Genomic DNA, 24,730 nt, shown 5'->3' with positions numbered 1-24,730 from the left:
ACAGCGACTATGACGAAATCATGTCGTCTATTCATGCATTGTCGGCTCGGTTATCTGATCAGTTGTGTCTGCCCGCGTGCTATGTAGGGAGCGCTTGATTTGACACTCTCTGCCAGGGACGCTATCATGCACCGAGACGCTCCATTCCTGTTGCTATCTGCTGTTGCATCTGCTGGCTGCTTATTTCTTCAGAATCGGGCGACGGAGATATTCTTGCTAAAAACTTAGCGTGATTATTGCGACAACAGAACTGAAGCGGTTGTACTATAACCGCTTATTCCTGCCTGGCACTTTACTATTTTATTTGTGTTCCTTCCTTGTGAACGCTTAGTGCTGATGTTTCCTCCTGATTTTGACCTGCCGCTGAACCTGCCAGCTCGCCCCGGCGGGATTAACCGGGACAACACCTCAGGGCTGTTCTGGGGAACACAGAGAGGATCCCGGGGAGGGGGTGAGGGGGCTGAGGGGGTGCTACTGCATGGAAAAGTAGATCAGAGAGAGTCTGAACTTCTCAGGAGAACACGAGATAAGTGCGAAAATGCCTCGGCAGCTTATATTGAGGAGTGCGGCGGTGGGGTGGGGTGGGGGAGGGTGGTGGGGTAAACCCTCTCTGACCTGAATATGCACCGTGATGCAAAGCTGATGCCACATCTGCAGTGATAGTACGGTACTGTAACAGCAAATTAGCATTTTTGTTTTAAATCTACCTGGAGACCTTTGCGCTACCAAAATAGAGTTTCCCAACATATTATTGATAATATTTTAAGTGATAAAGGAGAAGTCCCTTCAAGCGTTTTCAGGTCTATTTTCAGAATGTTGCGAGTTATAACGTGATTTGGAAACTATAACTTTCCCAGAGTTAAAACTTAAATCCCTTTAAATCTTTTTCCTATTGCATCTCTCAACTAAGCCCACAGGAAGCTCACAAAAAATCCATAACCCACATTCTGCCAATTAAGGCCGACCCTACACTATAATAAACACGGGGCATGAGGAATAAAGAGGTTTAACAACGCCGAACGAAGCCCCTCAAGCACTCATCCTCTACGAGAAAGAGGGGAACGAGTCGGACCACACAGAGCACGAGGAGCAGAGGAAGGCAGCGACTCCCGCTGGGGCTCCTGAACGGTGGCTTCCTGCCCCCCTGGGTGCCATTCATTCAGTAGGAGGAGGAGGAGGGAGGAGTGGGGGTCCGCAAGTTGGAGACCGAGGCTGAGGTAACAGAGGAGGAGCAGAGGCAGGGAACCTCACGCAAGCTGGAAGCACTAGAATCGAACGGGGGGGGAGAGAGAGAGGTCCAGTCAGGTCCAGCTGTCAGCTTTATGGCTCTTATCTTGTTCAGCGCTCTCTCCTCCTCACTTTCCCTGGCGGCGGCCGGGCAGCTCGTTAGCATGCGCGCGCTACAACCACACACAGGCGGCACAGGCTATTCACACCCGCACGCCGATCTCTCGCCCTTTCGCGCGCTCTGTCTCTGTCTCTCTGTTTCTCTGTCTCTCTCTCTCGCTCTCGCTCTGTCTTTTGCTTATGCATGTGTAATAGATCCTTTGCTCTTTATTCTTTTTTTTTTACTCTTTGAGGCATCTACATAAGCATCAGTGCACAGTGTGAACCCTTTAGATTGAATAACAGCAACCTTTCCCCTCATCTGAAAACGATAAGCAGCGAAAGAACTGAAACTCTGTCCTGTTGGCAGTGTGGCCGACTGAAAGAACAGCCAGTTAACTTCACATCTGGTTTGTTTATTGGTTTGTTTAGTTTGCTGACCTTTTTAATCAGTGTCTGCCGTGGCTCTGAGAAAGTTATTGGTTAATGTGGCTAAGTACTGCTGAACATACTAGTAGAAAGTTATTGGTTAATGTGGATATCTACTGAACATACTAGTAGAAAGTTATTGGTTAATGTGGATATACTGAGCATACTAGTAGAACGTTATTGGTTAATATGGATATACTGAACATACTGGGAGAAAGGTATCGGTTAATATGGATATGTACTGAACAAGCTAGTATAAAGTTATTGGTTCAGATGGACGTGTACATACCAACCTACTAGTATAAATGAATTGGTTAATATGGATAATATGTACATACCCAACATACTTGAAGAAACATATTGGTTAAAATGGATTTGTAAATACTGACATAGACATGTACCGTCCAAAAAACAGTCCTTGGCTTGTGTTTGGGGAAAGACTACCCACACACCGTGCACCGGGCTAGCGCGTAGAGTTTTGATATCCCACTGTGTGAATCTGACTCAGTCTCTGTAGTACTGGATGAGGACAAATAAAAAATAGTTATGTCCAGCGAGTGCGGGTCAACATCTGCCTGGCGGGGAACAAGTGACTCCTCGAGGGAGGGGTGGATGGGCGGTGGGGAGGGAAGCGCAATCGAGGTCTGTCCTATTAGTATTCAGGCCACACGGCACTGCATTGCAGCAGTGGCCCACTGACATACATACGCAGACATACATGCACACACACTCGTACACATACACACATACACCAACTCGTACACATGCACACATACATACATGCACGCATGCATGCACTCATACACACTCGTACACAATCACGTATAAATACGCAGACATGCATACACACACACATGCACAGACATGCATACAGACACACACACACACTCGTTCACATACACAAATAAATACACACACACACACACACACACACACACACACACACACACACCTGTCGTTTGATCATAAATGTTGCTGACGAGCTTCTCAGCCAGCAGTCTCTGCGTGTCTTAGTTGAACGGACTGTTGGACATTTAAACTCCCTCATTCATAACCAAACTACCAAGTACAGTATATCTACACTTTGTAGCTTTGATTTGATCAGATCCACTACAACGGGTCAAAGTGAGCTTTGGTTCACATCAGGTGCTACATTAACACAGCATATGAAATGGGCCTTTACTTAATACAATTAAATGCATGGCTGTAGGGAATCACTTGTGATCCAAGTGTAATCGCGACACCTGATACCTGATTACTCCGGGATCATGATCTGAACTCCTTCATTTTTTTAAATGATTATTCATGCCTCACTCAATGGGGAAAAATATATCCTCTATCTACTAGAACTGGAGTTCTGTTCCACTGCAACCAGAAAGTAGCGGGATTTACAGAGGGGAGTCAGAGTCATAATAAGGCCTGCAGTGGAGGGTTTCTACAGTCGGAGGACTGGAGGAAAGTTATTGTTGTTTTTTTAAATCCATCTTCCCTCCTGTCCTCACGGGGACAGCTGTCACCCGTATGGGTGGGTGGGGGGGAAGGTGTGTGTGTTTGTGTGTGTGTCTCAGTGTGCGTGCGTGTCTCAGTGTGTGTGTGTGTGGTATTTGCATGTGTTGGGCTAGGAAAATAGGCAGTGGAAGCAACTGACTGTCAGCATCTATTGACTGCTTGGTTATAAACGGAAATGTACACAAACCCCCGGAGCTGATAAGAGGCAGGTTTCCATGGTCTCCTGGAAGTCCCTGCTGCTAAGGAAAAACGGAGTGTTTGTTGTTCCGCGGTAAATTGAACGAGCAGAACAACAACGTGTCCGCCAGCTAGCGGCCTTATTTGATTCAGTAGGATGTGATGTTTCTCTCGGGGGATGTATCAAATGTTTATCGTGGCTGAGGGAACGTTTTAGAGAAACGCAGAGACGCCAGAGGACGTGAATTAACGAACCCAGCCAGCCTTGACATGAGACCACAACAAACCAGAAACATGGGGTTTAAAACCCTGCCCAAACAAACTGTGCATGAAATACAACATATGTGCTTGTACGCATGGTTCGTCAAGATCCAGCACCGCTAATGGAACAAACTACCAGTAGATGCATGATTGGGATGTAAATAGTCCCTACCTAAGTACATTTATCTTCATCAGTATTTGTGTGTGTGTGTGTGTGTGTGTGTGTGTGTGTGTGTGTGTGTGTGTGTGTGTGTGTGTGTGTGTGTGTGTGTGTGTGTGTGTGTGTGTGACGAGCTGCTCCTCAGTGTGACGGAGGTAATATATGGAGGCTGAGCTGCAGCAGAGTCACAGCCCAACACGGTGCTGGTGGCTGAGCGGATGAATGACTCCTCGCTGTCGCTGCTGCGTGGGTGGGGTGGCATCGCCGGGACATGCCGGCCTCTCGGCTCCGGCGCTGTGTGTGTGTGTGTGTGTGTGTGTGTGTGTGCGTGTGCGTCATTAGTCCCATGTGTTTCCCAAAGTCGTCCGTGGAATGTAAAGCAGCCTGGTCTTCCCTCTAGTCTCTCTTCCTCTCCTTCTTGGGGTGAGCACCCTGCTGATTTCGGCGCGCCACGGTCCTCTTCGACCTCAACCTTGCGCTGTAGAGGGTGGCTGAGTCTTCTTATGAAGATGGTGTGCGGTGGGGAACACCAGCACTGCCCTTGCGTTCTTCTCTATGAAAAGGTTTCTGAGCTGCTTTGATAGTAATGTGCACAATTGCATTGGCAGTGTTTGGTGCGGATAAATATGGCTGTGGTCTAGATAAATCGTGACTAATGGGGAAATGACCAGTAGGAAGGTGTGTGTGTGTGTGTGTGTGTGTGTGTGTGTGTGTGTGTGTGTGTGCGTGTGCGTGCGTGCGTGCGTGCGTGTGCTTCTCTCTAATTAAAGTGTTACTTTGGCTCTCTAATTAGCCCGAGAGGATATCACATTGCTCTTGTCCAGCTGTGTGCGATCGGATCCTGCATGTGTGTTTCTCCGTTGCTCTGTCCAGCTCTCTTGTCTCTTATCAAGCTAACCACCGGCTCCGGGTGACCAGAGACCATCTGGCTAACTGCAGAGGGGCCTGGTAATTAGCCAGGGAGACTATTCCGGAATCAGATGCTGCCAACCAGGGTTACCTCTACGGTCTATCTCGGTCACCCCTCTCTTTGAACTTGGTTTGCCGTCCTCCTTCTCTTAGTTCTCAATGTGCAACTTCCTTGCCTACCACTAGGGTCAAGAATCGAAAACGCAATCGTCTTGGTACGACTCCTAACTTCTGTTTAGCGTTTGTTTTCGTTTTGATTAATATTCTGCTAATTGTGAAAACACCCTTCTTCAACTCTACTGCCTGATGTTGGGAGAGAAGCTGGGGTAAACCGTGGGTCCCTCTCTCTCTCTCTCATTCTGCCCGTAGCTCTAATGACAAGCTGGGATCTGTGTGAAGAGGGCTCCCTCCCTGATCTAATGCGTAGCAGATGCTTCAAAAAGAAGAAAAAAAAGTCTTATTTTTAGAAGGTCGCTGCGCGCTACAGCCCCTACATTAATAATTCTCAGATGTGTGTGTTTTCTGTTCCACATATAGCCGAACCCATCACCCTGCCCGCTCCGATGCTCTGGATGGTGTATTTCAAACCACGGTTCAGGCTGGCAGGAGCAGTATGTTATAACAGAGACTCTTTATTGGCTCGCCCTCGCGGGGTTTAATGTATGCCCTCGTAGTGTGTCGGGACGGGGGGTGAGCAGACAGATGCTGGTGGCGTCTGGAGCAAAAGGGATCGCTAAAAACGTGTGCGTTGATGCAAAGACTCGTCGGGACTCGTGCACTAACAGTGCACGTGCTGCTCCTTCTAAGCAGGCAGTTCATCGACGTTATCAACACCAACCGTCTACTAATATTAGGTTTCAACCAAGTACCACTAAATGGAAAATAATTTGGGCCAACGAGTTGATAGTGCTGAAATATTGATGCTTGCTATGTCTTTATTATTGCTTCTCAGATGCCAGCCTATAAAGTGAAAAGTGGATCTGCCAGTTTCTAAAAAGCATTTCATTTTTAACAACGTCTTTATCGTGGGAAATGGAGAACACGGAAAGGAATATCCTCTTGGGGTATGAGTATGTTGCTACCAGACTGAACATGCACACACAGAGACCTCTCTCCACTGGCTGGTAAAAGCTGCTGGGGATATTTGTAGCCCTAACACTATGTTGATATGTTGATGTCTGTGCAGCCTGCTCGCCACTATAGAACGGTTGTAGCAGGTCTGAAGTCCTGCAACATGAAATGGACAACAGTCAGGAAGTGACACTATTTATTAATAGAGTTAATGACGTGTGTGTGTGTGTGTGTGTGTGTGTGTGTGTGTGTGTGTGTGTGTGTGTGTGTGTGTGTGTGTGTGTGTGTGTGTGTGTGTGTGTGTGTGTGTGTGTGTGTGTGTGTGTGTGTGTGTGTGTGTGTGTGTCTCTTTCATAGACTCCTGGAATAACGGAATATTCCCTATAATAGTAAGGCTGGCTGGTTTTGTGTTCAAAGCTTGCATGCTGGTGTGTTGCTTGGGATGCCAGTGTGGGTTAGTTGTGGGCCAGAGGTGGTGGTCATTGGAAGAAGTCTAATTTGTGTGTGAATTTACTCATGAGACTGTGTCAAAGTCGACACGTACCCAAACACAAACATAAATGACACACACAGGGCCTCTTCCAGGCTAATGTGACATTCCCAGGGGCTTCCCAGGAGCAAGAGGAGGAGGAGGAGGGAGAGGTCCTAGACAGCATTTGTGCCTAGCCAGCAAATGGCCACACACACACACACACACACACACACACACACACACACACACACACACACACACACACACACACACACACACACACACACACCCCCCTGCATGGAGAGAAACCACTACGCCATTAGAGAAAAACATAATCAGCTTAATAACTGAAAACTATAATAAGGGATTTTGTTCCTCCTTTCTTTTCAAGAAAAAAGTTAAAAGGATGTCATGAGGTCATCGCAGCCTCCCTCTGCATCTGTTTCTCCCTGTGTCACCTGAATTGTGCTTAAAAGTTGGACCGGTGGACTACTGTTTGGTGCAGAATATCCTTTACATGTGGTCACATGTCAAATAACTGTGTGTGTGTGTGTGTGTGTGTGTGTGTGTGTGTGTGTGTGTGTGTGTGTGTGTGTGTGTGTGTGTGTGTGTGTGTGTGTGTGTGTGTGTGTGTGTGTGTGTGTGTGTGTGTGTGTGTGTGTGGTGCAATAAGAGCTGGTGCTATTTCCATCCAGGGGTCAGCTGGTGCTAGACAAGAGCAGGAGACATCTAGTGTCTGTGATGGCAGACATATAATCCTTGCCCGTTTTAAAACAACAGTCCACAATCAGGGCTTTCCCTTTTCAATACTCTCAACCCGAGTTTCACATCCGGAAATGTTTCCCCAAAAAACAGTTTATCTTTGTACTAAAACAGCTAAGTTAGGTATTAATGTACTCCAATTGAGTTTCACATCCGATAATGTCATCCTAAAAAAAGAAAAGGTTTAGCTTCGTACTAAAACGGTTTACTTAATTATTGATGTATGTTTATGATAGAATATTCATTTGGTCTGTTTTGGATAAAGTGCAACTATTGACTGAATTGATTGATACTAAATCAGTTAAGTTTATAAGTTTATGGGTTATATTTATAAGGAATATTTTATTGGTCTGTTTTGGATAAAGACTATTGACTGAATTGATTAACCGGTCTTTAATGCAGTGTTATACCATCATCGTTTGAGGCAGGCTTATTGTTCGGCCTGTGTCCTGCGGCCCCTGTTTGCATATTCAGTTGGTGAATTGAATGTCATTTGAACAACTGGCTGAGTCTTCCTCGGTCACGTGTCTTGGGCCTGAACGCGCACGCTAACACACATAACACACATAACACATTTGCATGATGTTTTTCTTTTTCTTTATTTTTTAAAGAGCACCGCCGTCAGTCACTCTTAATGCAACAGCAGAACACAGAAGGGCTCTGCCCTGACAACACCACGGGAGGCAGAACCACACACACACACACACACACACACACACACACACACACACACACACACACACACACACACACACACACACACACACACACACACACACACACACACACACACACACACACACACAGAGAGAGACACATGCACACACAGTTTCCGTGGTAACTGTCTGTAATGGGAGAGTGCACATTAGCTGGTCTCTTGCTGAGAGGGTGTCTCTTCCACAAATGGAATACAAAACATGGACAAGTCGACGTTCTGAAAGAGACGGCAGTCGAGCTCATCTCCCCCCCCAGCGTGGGGGCGGCCTTTTATTGTGGAGTACATTTGGAGTAGTTTTGAAGCCTGGGTCTGGCCAGCCATCCTATTGGTCCGTCATGGCAGCTCTCTGACTCAAGTCTAACTAAGAAATGTGAAAATGTCAATGTTTGTGGGAAAGCAAATCTATCCAGTGCAATATGAGCCTTGTCTCGCCGTAGCTAAGGGGTCTCCTTTTAGTTTGGCAAATTTGCCTAATCCAGTTCTCCCGATTTTTTTTATTTCTTAGTAATAACTTGTCTCAACAAGTAGAGCGTAGATGGCTGACTTCCAAAGAACACTTATAACAGCAGTTATTTTTCTAGGAACGGTGGTGTCCGGACAAGATATCTTGGATCGTCTCCCCATTGGGAGTTTTTACTACAATTGGCTGAGATTGTGTTCGCTGTTGGCTCAATCACACCCTCACAGATCCACGCTTCCATTTCTATAATTGGTGGAGACAAATTTGACGTGAAAAGAAAGTGACAGCCCTGATCAACCAATCAAGTGTGTGTGTGTGTGCGTGTGCTGGTATCCAGATTCAATTAAATCTTCCGCGATCAGAATTCAGACTGGAATCGAAGGTCCGATTTTTGTGAATGGTGTCAGGCCGAAACACCCCAGCCAGAAAAAGAGACAAATCACAGCCCAGAGTGCGACAGATAGTTGGAGCGGGAAGGTTCCTTCTCCAGGGCCACGCCCAGAGTCCCGGTCCACGAGGAGCCAGCGATGGGTGGGGCAGTGTTGGGTGGGGTGTTGCTGTGGTGTTGATAGTGTTATATGACACAGGGAGGCCTCGTACTGAACGGACCGCACCACACACACCACACCCTCTGCAACAACACCGGGTCAAAGAACCGGAGGCTGCGAAGGAAAGATTCGAGGGACAAAATATCGAGTGAGCTAAATAAAAATAAAAAGGCCACTGAAACAACATCCTGAGAGCCACCGAGAATGCGACGGACAATTACCCGCGCGGTTATCCAATATGTTTATTGCTTCATAATATTGCCTTACAAAAGTTTGCCGTCGGATTTAGCAACCAGACCGTTTGACTCACAGACAAAGGAATGTCGTGGTTCCAACTGTACGCGCCCACGAGCTTTACCCAGAACGATGACCCCGAGAGTACGGCTCGGCTCGTTGAAGAGTTCCTACGCACCACTTCTACACACACAGGAGACTCTGAGCTCAACCGTGCGGCCATTCAACCTGGGTTAAACACAGAGCCATTGAGTCAAAGACTGCCACCACACTCCCTTCCACGGGATTTTTCCCCTGGAAAACAAGGCAGACCTTCTTCTGCTCCACCTGAGAAAGAACCCCCGGGCCAACCTTTCCAAACGTGCCCTGGTTGCTCGCCTATCGCTGCATCCCCCTGGCCCCGGGGCCGCCGGGTCCCCGCTGCCAAACCAACTGTCAGCTTCAGGAACGCTCTCTCAAAAGGCACCGAGAAAGCGCCACTCGCGGTCCACAAAACAACTTAAAGTCCCCGCACACACAAACCCGGAGCCCTTCCCGTTCTGAATCTTAAACCTTGGAACGCTCGGGTAGAGAAGTGCCTTCTCAAGAAAGGCGGTGTCGTGTATAAAGGTGAAAGCGTGTACTTTCAAACATTGTGTTACCATCTCTTTGTTCTTTTGGTTTTCATTTGCAGCAGAAGTGGCCCGGCTGCCCTCTGAGCTCTCTTACCGCGCTCCTCTGGCCGCAGTGCCACCCAGGCCTGCAATGCGGGGCAGACGTTGTTTGGCAAATTGGGGTGGGGACGGAGGGCTTTGGCAGACCAAAGAGACCCTCCAACACACCACTCCTGTGTGTGTGTGTGTGTGTGTGTGTGTGTGTGTGTGTGTGTGTGTGTGTGTGTGTGTGTGTGTGTGTGTGTGTGTGTGTGTGTGTGTGTGTGTGTGTGTGTGTGTGTGTGTGTGTGTGTGTGTGTGTGTGTCAAGACAGCCTGACGGTCTCCCACTTACTACGACTACGGCCCCTATTTCTGCGCAAGGTCCCTTTCACCTACGATGGATCACATGACGTGTGTGTGTGTGTGATTCGACTTGACTGTGTGAAACCACTCCAACAGAGTATCCTATTCTGCTGTCAGCAGAGTGCTGGCACCATGCAGGGACACTCACATAGGACTGTCACTCACACACTGACACACACCCACACACACACACATGCAGGCTCTGTCACATACACACACACACACACGCAGGAATCTTGTCTTCGTACGGTCTAAGATTTCAACCTTACCTTCTGTACTCCTTTTGATATTCTTTCCGACACATCAACACATAAGTATGCAAACACAACCCACACAATACCCCTGTGTGTCTTACTCACTCTCACACAAGCACACACGAGCACAGAAACACACACACCCCACACACACTGTCGTTATCCATTCAGACAGTGTTTGGGTCTCACAGAGAGCAAGTCCGTCAAATCAACAATAGACCTGTCAATCACTGTCATGTCTCCGCTGGGCTGCCCGGCCGGAGGCCTTCCCTGGCGTCGCGAGCACATGTTGGACTTAATGACACCGGAGCACTGAGGAGGCTCTCCTGCTGAATACTAGGTGGTGCACCAAGTCCCGGCGGCCATTGCTAGGCGGTCAGCAGCACTATACTGGACGCTGCTCTGGGCGTTTAGCTATAGCAGAACGGAGGGAAGATCTGAAATGGGCGGGAGGACTCCTTGTTTACTCTTTCATCAAGCAGATATTCGACAGAAGGGAAGCTCATTCACACAAGGGGATAAGCCTTCAGAAGGGGTTTATGGGGCGCCCTGTGGCTCAGTTGGCTTGTGACCGGAAGGTTGCTGGTTCGATCCCCAGCGCCTCCAAGCTGAGTGTAGAGGTGTCCCTTAGCAAGGCATCTCAGCCTAACTGCTCCCGACGAGCTGGATGGCGCCTTGCATGGTTGACTCCGTCGTCGGTGTGTGAATGTGTGCATGAATGCGTGAGAGTTAGCCAATATTGTACAGCGCTTTGAATGGCCAGTGGTTTGAAAGCGCTGTATAAATGCAGTTAATGTATTATATTAAGTTGTGTTTGTTATAGTAGTGCTTTGCTCGTGCTTGTTACAGATGACAGGTCGGATTTGTGATAATAACCCTACACTTCTACTAACATCGTGCTCTCGTTTGAGATGAGACCTTCAACAGCGGATTAGGGGTGGTGTATTCCAACAGTGGAACGAAAAGCTTCATGTGGTGAGCTCCAAAGGTCAATCGTTGTTCAAATACCCCGGTGACGCCATCCGACCCGTGTTTTTTCATCCTGTTTGCTTTCCAGCCGGGGTTTATATTAGGTTAGTTAGTCCAAAATGAACTAATATTTACCATCGTTCCAAGAGCTCTGTTTATTATTGTTTTATTGTGCCCAGCTGCGGGTGACGTGAGCTCGCGTGAGTCTCTGGGGGCCGTTGGGTCCAGATCCAGTCAATCTTCCTCGTAAAGCATTTTCACCCCTTCATCTCCGACCTTCCACCTCTACCCCCCGCTCCTCTCCACTCCGCTGAGTTACTGAGTGATTGTTATTGGCTCCAAAGACGCAGAGGAATATTCCCAGAAGGCGACTAACCAAGAAAAGCTCTTCACTTCACAATGTCTTTCCCAACTGCTCCTCGTTGGCGCTCAAGTGTAACAGAGAAAGACATCTCATTCCCTCGCTCTCTCCGCGCTCCCTCCTTCTCCGTTTTGACACCGTGCCGTGGAATGTGAGCCACTGGCACTTGGAGCAGCCTCGCTATTCCTCTGAGCACGCATACGCCTCTAATAGCCTCAACGTGAATCCAAAAGGTATTCGGTAATGCCGATGACTTTAACCACGGCAATAACAGATACAGGGGTGGATGGAAAGTGTGTGTGTGTGTGTGTGTGTGTGTGTGTGTGTGTGTGTGTGTGTGTGTGTGTGTGTGTGTGTGTGTGTGTGTGTGTGTGTGTGTGTGTGTGTGTGTGTGTGTGTGTGTGTGTGTGTGTGTGTGTGTGGGTATGCGTGCAAATGTGTGTGTGATTGTGTGCTTGAATGCGAGTGTGTGTGTGTGCGCGTCTGACGCATAACTACGTTAGCGTTGTGCACTCGAATAAACCCACGATTTGTCGGCCGATTTAACGGATGGCTTGTGTGTCGGCTGTTCTTAACCGCTGGTTTGTGTTTCTGCGTTGCCAGGTGGGACCCGAGACATCGGCTCGGCCCTGACCAGGATGTGCATGAGGCACCGCGGCATCGAGACCAAACTCAAGCAGTTCTCAATGTAAGGACCTCCACCGTCATTCCTCATTCACCACCATGACGCTTTGTTTATGCAGGCGAAACGCCCGCACAAACTCTATCCCGTGTATTACACACATAGTCATACTTGCACGTACCCACGCAGTTTTCTATGTAAGGAAGGAATTCATAATTTCAATTTTTTTCCCCCCCCATGTATTTTTTTTTTATGCTGAACATATCTTCATGCACACTTATCACTAACTCCTGCTCATGTTGACACTCGGACTCATGTATGTACTTGTATGTATACATACGTGTTCTTCAATGTATTCATAGTGTACTACACCTTCATACGATACATTCTACCTCCTCACCCTGCTCTATTTCTGGTACTCTATTTCTATAAGGCTCCCCAGATAGCACTGGTAGCACTCACACACATACACATACACGCACACACAAGTGTGTACATAAGTAACTAGTCATGAGCCATATGAACTCTGCTCGCCACACTTAAACTGCTACCTAGCTCATAATCTCTACTCGTTAAATGCTAACCTTGGAGGACAGCAGGCGAGCTAGTGTGTCTAGTCTGGCTGAGGCTCGGGGCTTTACACACACACTCACACACATCGATCACAACCTGCTCTGCTGGATTAAATAAATGCTCATTATCACAGAAAAAAAACGGGACAATGGGTTGAAATATCACACGAACGATGCGCAACAAAAAAAAACTGTTTAGATTTAACTTCCATAGACCTTAATATGACCTCTTCAATGTTCAGTGCACCTAGAATGCGCATCTAGAATGCACTGGGTCGTAAATGCGATCTAAACGGCACATGGGCCCATTGAGATGCAGTTCTGATGATTTAGCACCCATGTGTTTGACGGCGAGGTGGTGGGGGGGGGGGGGGGGGGATGCACGTGGCTGTAAGTACCGCGCTACACTTAAGAGGCTTGATCAGAATGCTGGTCAGCCAGACGAACTGTCTCTTAACAAGCATTCCAACACTGTGGGACATTCCAGACAGACAGACAGACAGACAGACAGACAGACAGACAGACAGACAGACAGACAGACAGACAGACAGACAGACAGACAGACAGACAGACAGACAGACAGACAGACAGACAGACAGACAGACAGACAGACAGACAGACAGACAGACAGACAGACAGACAGACAGACAGACAGACAGACTTTAATAAGCTCTCTCTCCTCCCCCCCTTTCTCATTCTATATCTTTGTATCCCCTCCTGTTCGTTCTGTGTCTCTCTCTCTCTCTCTCTCTCTCTCTCTCTCTCTCTCTCTCTCTCTCTCTCTCTCTCTCTCTCTCTCTCTCTGGGGGGGGGGGCTCTGATTTCGGGTGGCATTTCAGTAGAAATTCCTTCGGCTCGTCATAGCAGAGCAGTAGTTGGAGGGGACCGGGGTCCACACTCACACACTCTCTCTCTCTCCTTAGGGACATGTCTGTGGGTGGGACATTTCTAATTTTAGTATAGGTCTCTAGCCTGCAGCTGCCCAGATCACACACAGTCACAGCCCTCCTGTGTCGCGTGTGTGTGTGTACAGTTGGTTCATGATTGACGGTCATCTCTTCAACAGCCCCCCCCCCCCCCCTTCATGCCACAGCTAAAGACATAAAATATGTAATCATTTCTTTCTGTGCACCTTTTTGTTTTCCTTGTCGGTCACCTATCTATCAGCCCTTCAGTGTTTCAGGACTTTTTTAATGTTTAACAACACAGCCTGGCCCGGTCCACGCTATGCTGCTATTAGGGCGGGGCCGTTGCCAAAATCAACTATCGATTATTTGGACGAAATACCTCGATATAGATATTGACGACAAATCCTTTGTGCTTTCACAAAATACGTTCACAATGAGAAATGTGGGTATAATGACCCACGGCGAATAATAATACAGTCTGGTGAGCTCAGAAAATGAAAACTCTTGACTGTAAAGCAGACTTTAAAACCAGGAAAAGACAACATTTATCCCTATATATCTATTCTCACGTCTCCAATCTGTAGAATATTGATATATTGCCCAGCCCTAGCTCCGTGGCTTCACTCCATTACCTTCAACTCTTCAACATTGACCCTGTCTGCAATTCAACTGACACCCTAAAAATGCAAACCATGCATGCGAGACCCTGTGTGGGGCAGTCCCACACACACAAACACACACTGGGACGTGTGTGTGTGTGTGTGTGTGTGTGTGTGTGTGTGTGTGTGTGTGTGTGTGTGTGTGTGTGTGTGTGTGTGTGTGTGTGTGTGTGTGTGTGTGTGTGTGTGTGTGTGTGTGTGTGTGTGTGTGTGTGACTGCATGGCCTTTAGCCGGGAGCTAACCCTGGTTCCCTGTGTCGTCCCCAGGACCTTTGCGGACTGCCTCATCAACCCGCTCCAGGAGCAGATGGAGGAGTGGAAGCGGGGCGTGGCCACGCTGGATAAGGACCACGCCAAAGGTACCGCCCCCAAACACCCAGGAAATGACGTATACAAACGTCATTTCACGTCCTGCAACCTATGTATCTAGAGCATCTTTTCTCTGGTCTCACACTTCTCAGACATTCACAACCTTCTTGTATTCAAAGTCCATCTTTTATATAGTCATCGATCCACTTGCCTACATGTAGCCAATCAGAGAGCCCGGCGCATTGTGTTGTGACCACACCCCCCCCCCCCACACGCTTTAAATTAGATCCCTATTGGTCTGCGCTTAGCAACCTCCTGTCTAAAACAAATCCAATCCATAATCCGACGCTATGATTTCAAAACGGAGGAAACAGAGAACGTATTTCCTACAGTGACTCATTCGTTGTCGGCGCAGGGTGTAAAAATGTGGAGTCGGCCGTTACTATCTCCAAGTGCCTTCCCCCTTTGACTCGCTTGGAGATCAACCAACAAACTCCTCGGTGCCTCCGGCCAGCGCGTATCTCGTGCTGTTCTTGTGCTTCGTCGAACTTAATAAAACATCTCCAGCTGCCGACAGTCATGGGTTTACTAACGTAAAACGAGGCTCACCGCTCTCCCGTTGTACCGCTCATTGCTCTACTTCTTTTGAACCCATTTCAGCTTTTCTTTAATGTTTCGCAACACCGACACCGTAAGACGGTGCTAACACATACTAGCAAGCTAGCGAGCTACTCCTGGCCTAAATGTAAAAAGGAAAACACTAGCATGCTTCTACTACACTATGCGTCGCTCTGCCTTTTTATGAAACTTGATTTTTTTTAATGTGTTTGCCTCCATTAACCACTCTGAAACCCTACCACCCCCTCGATTCTCCAGAGTACAAGAGGGCTCGCAATGAGATCAAGAAGAAGTCTTCAGACACGCTGAAGCTGCAGAAGAAGGCGAAGAAAGGTGAGCGGAACCCGTCCGCCCTTCATGCTCTGCTAGGTGTCGGCCATTGACCCAGTGTCTCCCTCTGGGTCCGTCTGTCTGTCCACTCTTTCTGCTGCTGCTGCTATTGGTTGTGATGTGTGGTCACATGATGCGATACCAGAGTGGTTTGGGTCGGCTCTTCCAATCAGTACTGGTTGGCGACGATAATGCTTGCATACATCACACACGCTCGCGCACATTCACACACGCATACACATTCTTTGTTTCTCTTGTCTTTCCCATGTCGTTAATTTAGCTAGTGATTTATTTCCTCTGTTAATTGCAACCAGGGTGAAATCAAACACGCTACTAAACTATAATTATTTGTCTCTGTTCCCAAAGGCGGAGAAGTGATTGATTTGTGTGCCGGCAATTTCCTGTTTAAAATGAGTTGTGCAACTGTATACGACTCACATGTCGTATATAGTATATTACTCTATAGCCTAAGAGCAGGGAGGGCGATCAAACTCTGTTGAGGGGGAGATAGAGGGAGGGAGGGAGAGGGAAAGACTTTGAGTGATTAAAATGGCGTACGTCTGTATGCTGTTCTGTCTGTTGCGCATCAGTGTCCACACAGAACATGACTCAAACAAGCCGGATGTAAACGGGGAGCTGTTGGCGACATGGCAGTTGGACGCTCGCCCAGTGCTGCACACAACATCTTGAGCCGTCCTCTGAGTGACTGTAGGCATTGTTAGCCAGCCTCATGAAGAAAAAGCTAAGAACGCTGTGAGAGTCATTTGTTTTTCTTTGGTGTACTCTCTCTCGCCGGCGCACCCTGCTCACTGTTCTAATAACCGCAGGATAATCTGACAGCCGTCTGGCTCGCTTAATTGTAAACAGATCCCGCTCGGAGCTGTACGGCGCCCCCGATAACAACTTATCGCATTCAAGAGTTCGCTGCGACTGCTTCGAGATTTCCCCACCAATTAGTTTTAAACGGGGCGCTGAGATCCCCTCAGGGGGGGGGGTTGGCGTTTGATGCCCGGCTGCACCAGGCTGCCCCATGCCCTCTCCTTGGAGACCATTGAAGACAGCTGCTGCTCTGGATTACCCCACAATGCATGTCATTTGGCGAATTTGACCAGCATGCACCTGGGCTCGGCTACTTACTTGGGGTTTAACAGCGACCCCACCGGCCCTTAGTTATCGGCATCAATGGTAAACGTTAAGCCTGCATTTAAAGAGCGCTTTTCAAACCAGGGGCCACTCAAAGCGCTGTACACCCATTCATGCACACATTCAAACGCCGTCGGGGGTGTCAACCACGCAAGGCGACAGCCAGCTCGTCGGGAGCAGTCGGGGTTAAGGCGGCTCGCTCAGGGACACCTCGACACCCGGCTAGGAGGAGCCGGGAATCGAGCTAGCGGCCTTCCGGTCACCAGCCAACCCCGCTCTACCTCCCGAGCCCCACGCCGACATGAATCCTTTCTTTACATCGAGGCACTGCTTATGGCCGGTCCGGCACGAGTCCAAACAGACGATGGGGGGTCTGAACAGCGTTGCCGTGACGCCCAGGCAGCGGACAAGCGCGGTGTCCAGGAGCTCCAAACATTGCCTTACTTGGTATCCGCTGCCGGCTGGGGGCTCCTTGTGCTGTTGGCGTTGCACTCGCACACAACCATTAACCTTGAGCGGGGAGGTAATAAAGTGGAACACCATAAATGGGAATTCTGGACGGCGTTCCCGCGCAACGTCTGCCTCATCAGGGTGTAATGGGAACCAGGGGAGGAGGAGGCGGAGGGGGAATGTTGCGCTGGGTGTCGGTGTTGTGTTGTCCTTCGGGTTTGCAGCACAGCTCACAGCGCCGGTAGGTTCGGGCTGAACGCGTCAAGAGAGCTCAGCCAACACACACCGCGTGGGAGCTGTTGACACAGGGCTTCTCTCGGCCCAATTAGTTGTTGGGTTTTGATAGTGCCGCTCACTGCTTCCCGGGCAGTTTTACGACCGGTGGTTAATCAGCCAAGGTCTTTTATCTTTTTAGATTTTTCTGCTTTATTATAAGTCAAACTGTGTCATATTAATCAACACTGTACTGTACTATATTTGGCAAAATACCGAATACCTATATTGATATTACATGATCTTTTCTTAACCGTAAGCGGGTGCAGGTTTCCAGAGCGGCTACTTTCCTGCGTCGTGGGCCTGGTCTTTGGTTGTGTGCTTCCCCCCTGATCTCCGTGCCCCCCCCCCCCCCCCCCCCACTGGGTGGGCTGCACCGGTGTTACCTCCCCCCCCCCCCCCCCCCCCCCCCGCTGCTCTGTGCTTTGCTTTATCTGTTGTATATCTCACACACACACACACACGCGCACACACACACACACACACACACACACACACACACACACACACACACACACACACACACACACACACACACACACACACACACACATATATACATGCACACTCACATATGCATGCACACACACAGACTGGTCATTAAGTAGGCAAAATATGCTGTGTTTTTTGTCTCACTCCCACGTGTGACTCAACTAATAGACTCGTGGACCCGTTGACATCACACCAAGTTTATCTCGTCTGCAACACACACAGACACACACACAGACAGACTCACAAACACAACACAAACAAAAGCTTAGATACAGATACACACACACACACACACACACACACACACACACACACACACACACACACACACACACACACACACACACACATGCTTAGAGACACACGCTTAGACACACAAGCAAAGAACACACTGACTACACAGATAGACAGACAGACACACAAACACACAAGAAACAAACACAAATGCTTATGATGCATACAAATACTCAAGTTTATACGGTTTATTTTTACGGACTAAACAACGGTTCAGGAATGAGGGAAAAGGTCTCTCTGGTACTTTATGCACCGTGTGTGTGCGGGCTGTGTGGGTGCAGAACCGGCGTGATCTGTTACCTCTGTGTTTACCAGTATCTGAAGGGCATCTCATGACCGTGTTTTTCTGGCTGGGCGCGAGGCAGAGAAAAAAAGAAAAAAGCGTTACTGGAGAAAATGGAATCATTGGGTCACGTGAAAAGCCCTTGTAGTCGAGTGGTGTTAGCATCAACACGTGCGCCTGTGCATGTGTGTGAGAAAGTGATCCAGTTCAGCTTTCATCCTTTTGTGAGCCCGGAGGGCTCTACTTTTGATGACACGGAAAGTGTACGCAGCCAATAGTTTGAAGAAATTAGAGTCAAACGCGTAAACAATAACGTGGCCTACATTGAGTCCGTCTGTCTGTCTGCCGGTGTCTGGGTCTGTCTGTCTGTGTCGCTCTCGGCCCGTCTGTCTCGCTTTACCTTCTAATGCCGAGCATGTGACTCAAGTCCTGATAAGGATTTCGTGCAGTGCGTGTTCAGGGCTCGTTACACCGGCTGTGTGAACCCAGGGGCGACTGATAACAGAGACACTTGTTCTTCTCTCCCGTTCAGTAGCGCACAATCTGCAAACAGGAGCCCTGAACCGATGAGCAGCTGAAAGGATGTGTTCTCCGGGAGCACCCACGCACTCACCCGCCCTCAATATTCCTCTCGGCTCCTTCTCATCCACCCATTAGAAAACCCTGGGACACCAGAGAGCCCTGACACAGCAAAACATGTTCACCCTTCGCTGAGCTAGAAGAAGACTAGAGTAAATCAAGTTAATAACGTTATAGGCAAGAGACGTTTGATAAGAGGAGCCTCAGCAGTCATTACATAAGGAGGCTAATCTGACCAGGCTGGGACTGGTGTAACACACACACACACACACACACACACACACACACACACACACACACACACACACACACACACACACACACACACACACACACACACACACACACACACACACACACACACACACACACACATCTCTCTGTATACGTCTCTATAACTCTCCATATGTAGACACTAAGTGTATTTATCTATAAGGCCGTCTATGCTAAGCAACAAATTAGCGCAGCCTTTTTTGGTGTTGTGGACCTAGCAAAGCCCTGTGCCGGGGAAGCTGTTTATTTACATAATAGTCGGCTGGAAACTTGGCTAGCGTGTATCACTAGCGATTCATCACAGGACGCGCATCCCTGTAAACTGAGGCATCGTCCTGTAGCAACCTGCGGGAGAACCAGTCCACCGCTCCGAGTTGGATCTGGGCCCGTTCTTCTTCTTCACAGCGGCCATTTCTCCCGATAAGCTGATTTCCCTGGAGGGCCAGAGTTGGTTGAGACCTGTTAAAATAACTCTGGGTTTGCTCATTTGAACGCAGAGGGCCGGATTATGGTTTGCCTTTGCAAAAGCTTAGCCATAAAGCTCTCCGGCGAACGTTAAACTGCTACTCTGAGAGGAAATCCACTCTAAATGAGAGTGTGAGTGAGTGTGAGAGGCCCAGTTAGTGGTGGATTGTTTTCTTGGGAGATTGAGAGCATATTTTGCGATTTAGCCCTGCTATTTTTGTCAATGTTCTTACCATTATAAATCGAGTGCTGATCTAGAAAAACATTTATTTTCAGTTGCAATTACCAGAAACAGCTGGTAATTGCATTGCATTGTATGGTTGCCTCCAGGCATTTTGTCAATATCAATCTAGAATGGAGGTGAGGAAGAAGTGCGTGTGTATACTTTGGCCCTCCTTGCTCTCTTACTTTATACTTAATCTTCTCACACAATCTTAATCCGTCTCGCTCACTCTCTCTCTGTCTCTCTCACACACAACCGTGCCTTTATGTTCACCTACCAAAGCGACCTAGTGTTGTTCCCACAGTAACTTAATCCCACAATCTGTTTGCATTGTTCCTAAAGAGCCACCTCTTTAATACTTAGTTTTTTGTTAGCAGATTATATTGAGGGTAGTGTCATTGAAACTAAAATCCGAAATGTTTCACTTATCTCACCTTGATGCTAAATGATTAAGTATTCACCTTTCAGTTTGTTGTCTTGGCTGTTTTGCATTCGCTTCAGAAACCAGTGAGACTTATTAATGTACAAGCAATTAATTGATATCTCTGTCAAATATTTGTCAATGAACTGCCAACAAGGGTCAATGTAATATCGTAGAAACCAGTCTGAAGGCTTGGCTCCACTGACCCTATGAATCGATATCAGGGACTTTATTTATGAAACACGATTGATCCGAGACGTTTTAAAATCAGTGATAGTTGAAGGCGAGTTGAGATGCTGATCAATTTCATTGGATAGAATTGTTTATGAGCTCTATTTTCCACAAACGTATGCGGTTCTGTTGGGTATACTTCCTTTTTGAGTACACTGCAATACTTGAATGCAGCTTCTCAAAATGCCTTCAAACGCCATCCCTTAGTGTGATCAGGGAGAGCAGTGGGTCCAGTGAGTCCACTTTCCAGCTCTGTCTGGCCTCAGCGTCCAATCAGAGCCTCGTTAGCGAGACACTGAACCGCTCGGTGAAAGAAAAGACATTCCCTGTTTTAGACCATGTAACACAACCCAGTTTTATTTTTAACTAGGTCCCTTGCTCGTTCTCATAAGGCCCCGGCTTTTCCCGAAAATCCCAAACAACATAAATGTATACTTAGCAGCCGGAGGCTTAGAAATCAAATCCGCCTTTGGGTCTGATTGTGTTTGTAGATCTACAGAGAGGAACTCTGGTAGACGCTGCAATTTCCAATTCTCTGCTCTGCTTAGTCCCCCTGTCTACTCCCTTCTCATCCTGCCCACATTGATTTGTTGTTGTTGAAGACAAACTCACTTGTGACCTCCCTTGTAAACCGGCTGTCAACACATACAGAAGAATCACAGAATGAACCGTAGCCACAATCACAACCCTAATGTAGTATTGATCACAAACACTGATGTTATTCAGGTATATCTTTATTTCCACACTTATCTTAATCCTCCTCATCCGCGGACTGCCATTCACTGAAACATTTTTTCACTTGAGTCGAAATCAAACTCTAGAAACATGGGATGTTTTGATGAGAATACGCTTGTATTTCGAGGTTGTGGGTTGAATTCTCTGTCTTGCTGCAAAAAAATGCCTCAAAATTCGCGTTGCAACTGATAGTTGACACGATTTAGTTCTCACGATTTTCTCACTATTTCTCGCGTTTTCCTTAATCGGTAATGTTCCATGTATAACGGGACCTTCGTGTGCCTAACCTCCCGGGTCTTTGGACCGAGTTGGAAACGCAGACCACTAGGAGCTGAGGAACCTTTAGTCCTTTGACTAAAGGGACCAAACGGTTTCGCTTGGTGGAGCTGCGATGTCGTTCCGACTCATTCCCGCGTGAATCCCAGCGAGATTCAAGAGGAAGACGTAGCAGAAAGCCTAGCCTTGGCCTGAACCCCGGGGTTTGCAAACGAAGCGGGGGGAGAAGTGGAAAGCCGAGGCTGACCGCGCTAGACGGGCCGCGCCACAGATGGACGGCGGGCTGATTGCGCAGACAACATGATGGCGTTCCCTTCTGATGCAGTCATGTCGTTCTCTCCTGTTCCTTATGGAGACAGACAACATGATTGGCCCTTGGACGGAGACCGCGGCTGCGTCTGCTCCTCTGCAGCGGAGCGGGCCCCTTGGCAGTGGGCGCCGGGTCAGAAACCTCAATGCGGGACGCCACCCTTTGTTTATCTCAAGACAACAGAGCCGACCAGTGGATTGGAGCTGTCTTTAACGGGCCATTCACTGTGTGTGTGTGTGTGTGTGTGTGTGTGTGTGTGTGTGTGTGTGTGTGTGTGTGTGTGTGTGTGTGTGTGTGTGTGTGTGTGTGTGTGTGTGTGTGGTCGGAAAAGTCCTTTAGTGTCTGGATATAGTTCATCCTGCGCCAGTCTTCCTGCCACCATAGAGGACTCAAGAGATACTGCCGCTACACACACACACACACACACACACACACACACACACACACACACACAGGACGTAATGACTAGACGACCTTGGCGTCTCCTCGTCTTCCTCATGCTCTCGAGGGTCACATGCTCGTGTCAAACCGAGCTCAGATGTGCACACCTAGACCCTGAGGACACTCACACGCTTACACATGCACACACACACTCACACACACACTGGGGCACACACACACACACATATATTTGGACAAATACACACCAAACGCACACACACACACAGTGGGGGGCACACACACACACACACCAAACGCACATACACACACACAATGGGACACAAACACACTGGGGCATTTGCACACACACACACACACACACACACACACACACACACACACACACACACACACACACACACACACACACACACACACACACACACACACACACACACACACACACACACACACACACACACACACACAGAACCACAAAGAGAGGAGCCAGCCAAGCGTCCCCATGGCTGTGAGGTCATTGTCCTCGGTCCGGCTCCAACTTGCCTCTTCAGAACACGACTTTAACTTGAGGAGAGAAAGACCGTCGGGCTGACCGTGAAGGGGCCATCTTTCGTTGTCTTGTTGACCCAAAAATGGGTTGCAGTAAATTGACCTCATTGGAAAGCCTCTGTCAGGAGACAGACTCACTAAGTCAGGGACTGTTCAGGCCATTCGCTTTCAGCCAGTATGTCTTCTCATGTGTTAATTTAATGAGAAAGTGCACAAATAGATTTTGTCCATCTTACTCTTGACGGATTAACTGACTCTCTGTCCTTCCCTCTCTTTCTCCCTCTCAAACTTTATGTATGTATCTCTCCCTGTCTGTCTCCCTGTGTCTCTCTCTCTCTCTCTCTCTCTCTCTCTCTCTCTCTCTCTCTCTCTCTCTCTCTCTCTCTCTCTGTGTCTGTGTCTGTGTCTGTGTCCAGGCCGCGGTGACTTCCAGCCCCAGCTGGACAGCGCCATGCAGGATGTGAGCGATAAGTACATCCTGCTGGAGGAGACGGAGAAGCAGGCCCTGAGGAGGGCGCTGATCGAGGAGCGCCAGCGCTTCTGCTGCTTCGTGGCCATGCTGCGACCCGTGGTGGTGAGTGGGGCCCTATTAACACTGTACAAAGGTCTACCAGTCACCTTTCTCTCTGTGTGTGTGTGTGTGGGGGAGTATAGGTTAAATCCTGAGTGTGTGTGAATATGTATCTGCTTCAATTTTATGATTCTATTTCTGATGAATCTAAAATCCCTCCTCATTGTGTGTGTGTGTGTGTGTGTGTGTGTGTGTGTGTGTGTGTGTGTGTGTGTCTGAAGGACGAGGAGATCTCCATGCTCGGAGAGGTCACTCACCTCCAGACCATCTCTGATGACCTCAAGGCCTTGACCTCTGACCCCCACACCCTCCCCCCGGCCAGCGAGCAGGTGAGAGGCCTCGAGTCCCGGCGGAGGTCATATGACTGTGACACATGTCATGTCATCAACCCAACCGCCGTAAAGTAAAAGGTACTTTTAAAGCAACGGTGTGACGATGACATGTGACATAAATGTCTCTCCATTCCAGGTCATAATGGACCTGAAGGGCTCGGACTATCATTGGTCCTTCCAGACTCCGCCCTCTTCCCCAAACGCCACCATGTCAAGGAAGTCAAGCATGTGCAGGTAGGCCCCCCCCCCCCCCCCCATCGCCAGATCCTCCCATCACACCCTATCAGAGACCACCGTAGGGTCGCCACCAGAATAAATCTCTGCCTGCCATTTTACATTTACGTTTAGGGCAGTTAGCAGACACTTTTATCCAAAATGACTTACAACGGTTCATACACACGTTCAAACACTGACGGGGGTCTCAGCCACGCAGGGCGACAGCCAGCCCGTCGGGAGCAGTCAGTGTGTGGCGTCTTGCTCAGGGACACCTCGACCCTCAGCTAGGAGGAGAGCCGGGGATCGAACTAGCGACCTTCCGGTTACGGATCCACCCGCTCTACCTTGTGAGCTAAGGCGGTCCCTTCTGCTTGACCAAATGGCTCAGAGTGTACCGATCCATAGGCAATCTGAATGCTGCTGATCAGCCTGCAGCATCTTTACCAATCTTTACCCTGCCAGGCACAACCTGTGCTCACGGTAAAGCATCAGTCACGACACTGTTACTTCTTCTCGGTGTCTGATTGCTAACTTGACGACAATCAGAAATTGACCCGCCCGTTTAATGAGACGAATA

The 24,730-nt window shown here is 48.5% G+C and overlaps 1 protein-coding gene across 4 annotated transcripts in view; it reads left to right on the top strand.

Annotated features, from left to right (window-relative positions):
• Positions 1–24,730, top strand: part of LOC132468302 (protein MTSS 1-like) — a 61,689-nt gene that overhangs the window by 25,075 nt on the left and 11,884 nt on the right. For all 4 annotated transcript variants that reach the window (XM_060066048.1, XM_060066046.1, XM_060066045.1 and 1 more), the window contains exons 4-9: positions 12,221–12,305; positions 14,646–14,737; positions 15,564–15,638; positions 23,451–23,608; positions 23,827–23,934; positions 24,074–24,171. In XM_060066048.1, coding sequence (XP_059922031.1) covers positions 12,221–12,305; positions 14,646–14,737; positions 15,564–15,638; positions 23,451–23,608; positions 23,827–23,934; positions 24,074–24,171 — 616 coding nt within the window. The remainder of the gene's footprint in view (positions 1–12,220; positions 12,306–14,645; positions 14,738–15,563; positions 15,639–23,450; positions 23,609–23,826; positions 23,935–24,073; positions 24,172–24,730) is intronic.

This window comes from Gadus macrocephalus, chromosome 11 (assembly GCF_031168955.1).
Source record: "Gadus macrocephalus chromosome 11, ASM3116895v1".
In the NCBI taxonomy this organism is placed as follows: Eukaryota; Metazoa; Chordata; class Actinopteri; order Gadiformes; family Gadidae; genus Gadus; species Gadus macrocephalus.
Note: the sequence above shows the minus strand (reverse complement) of the source record. Positions and strands in the feature narration are given on the sequence as shown.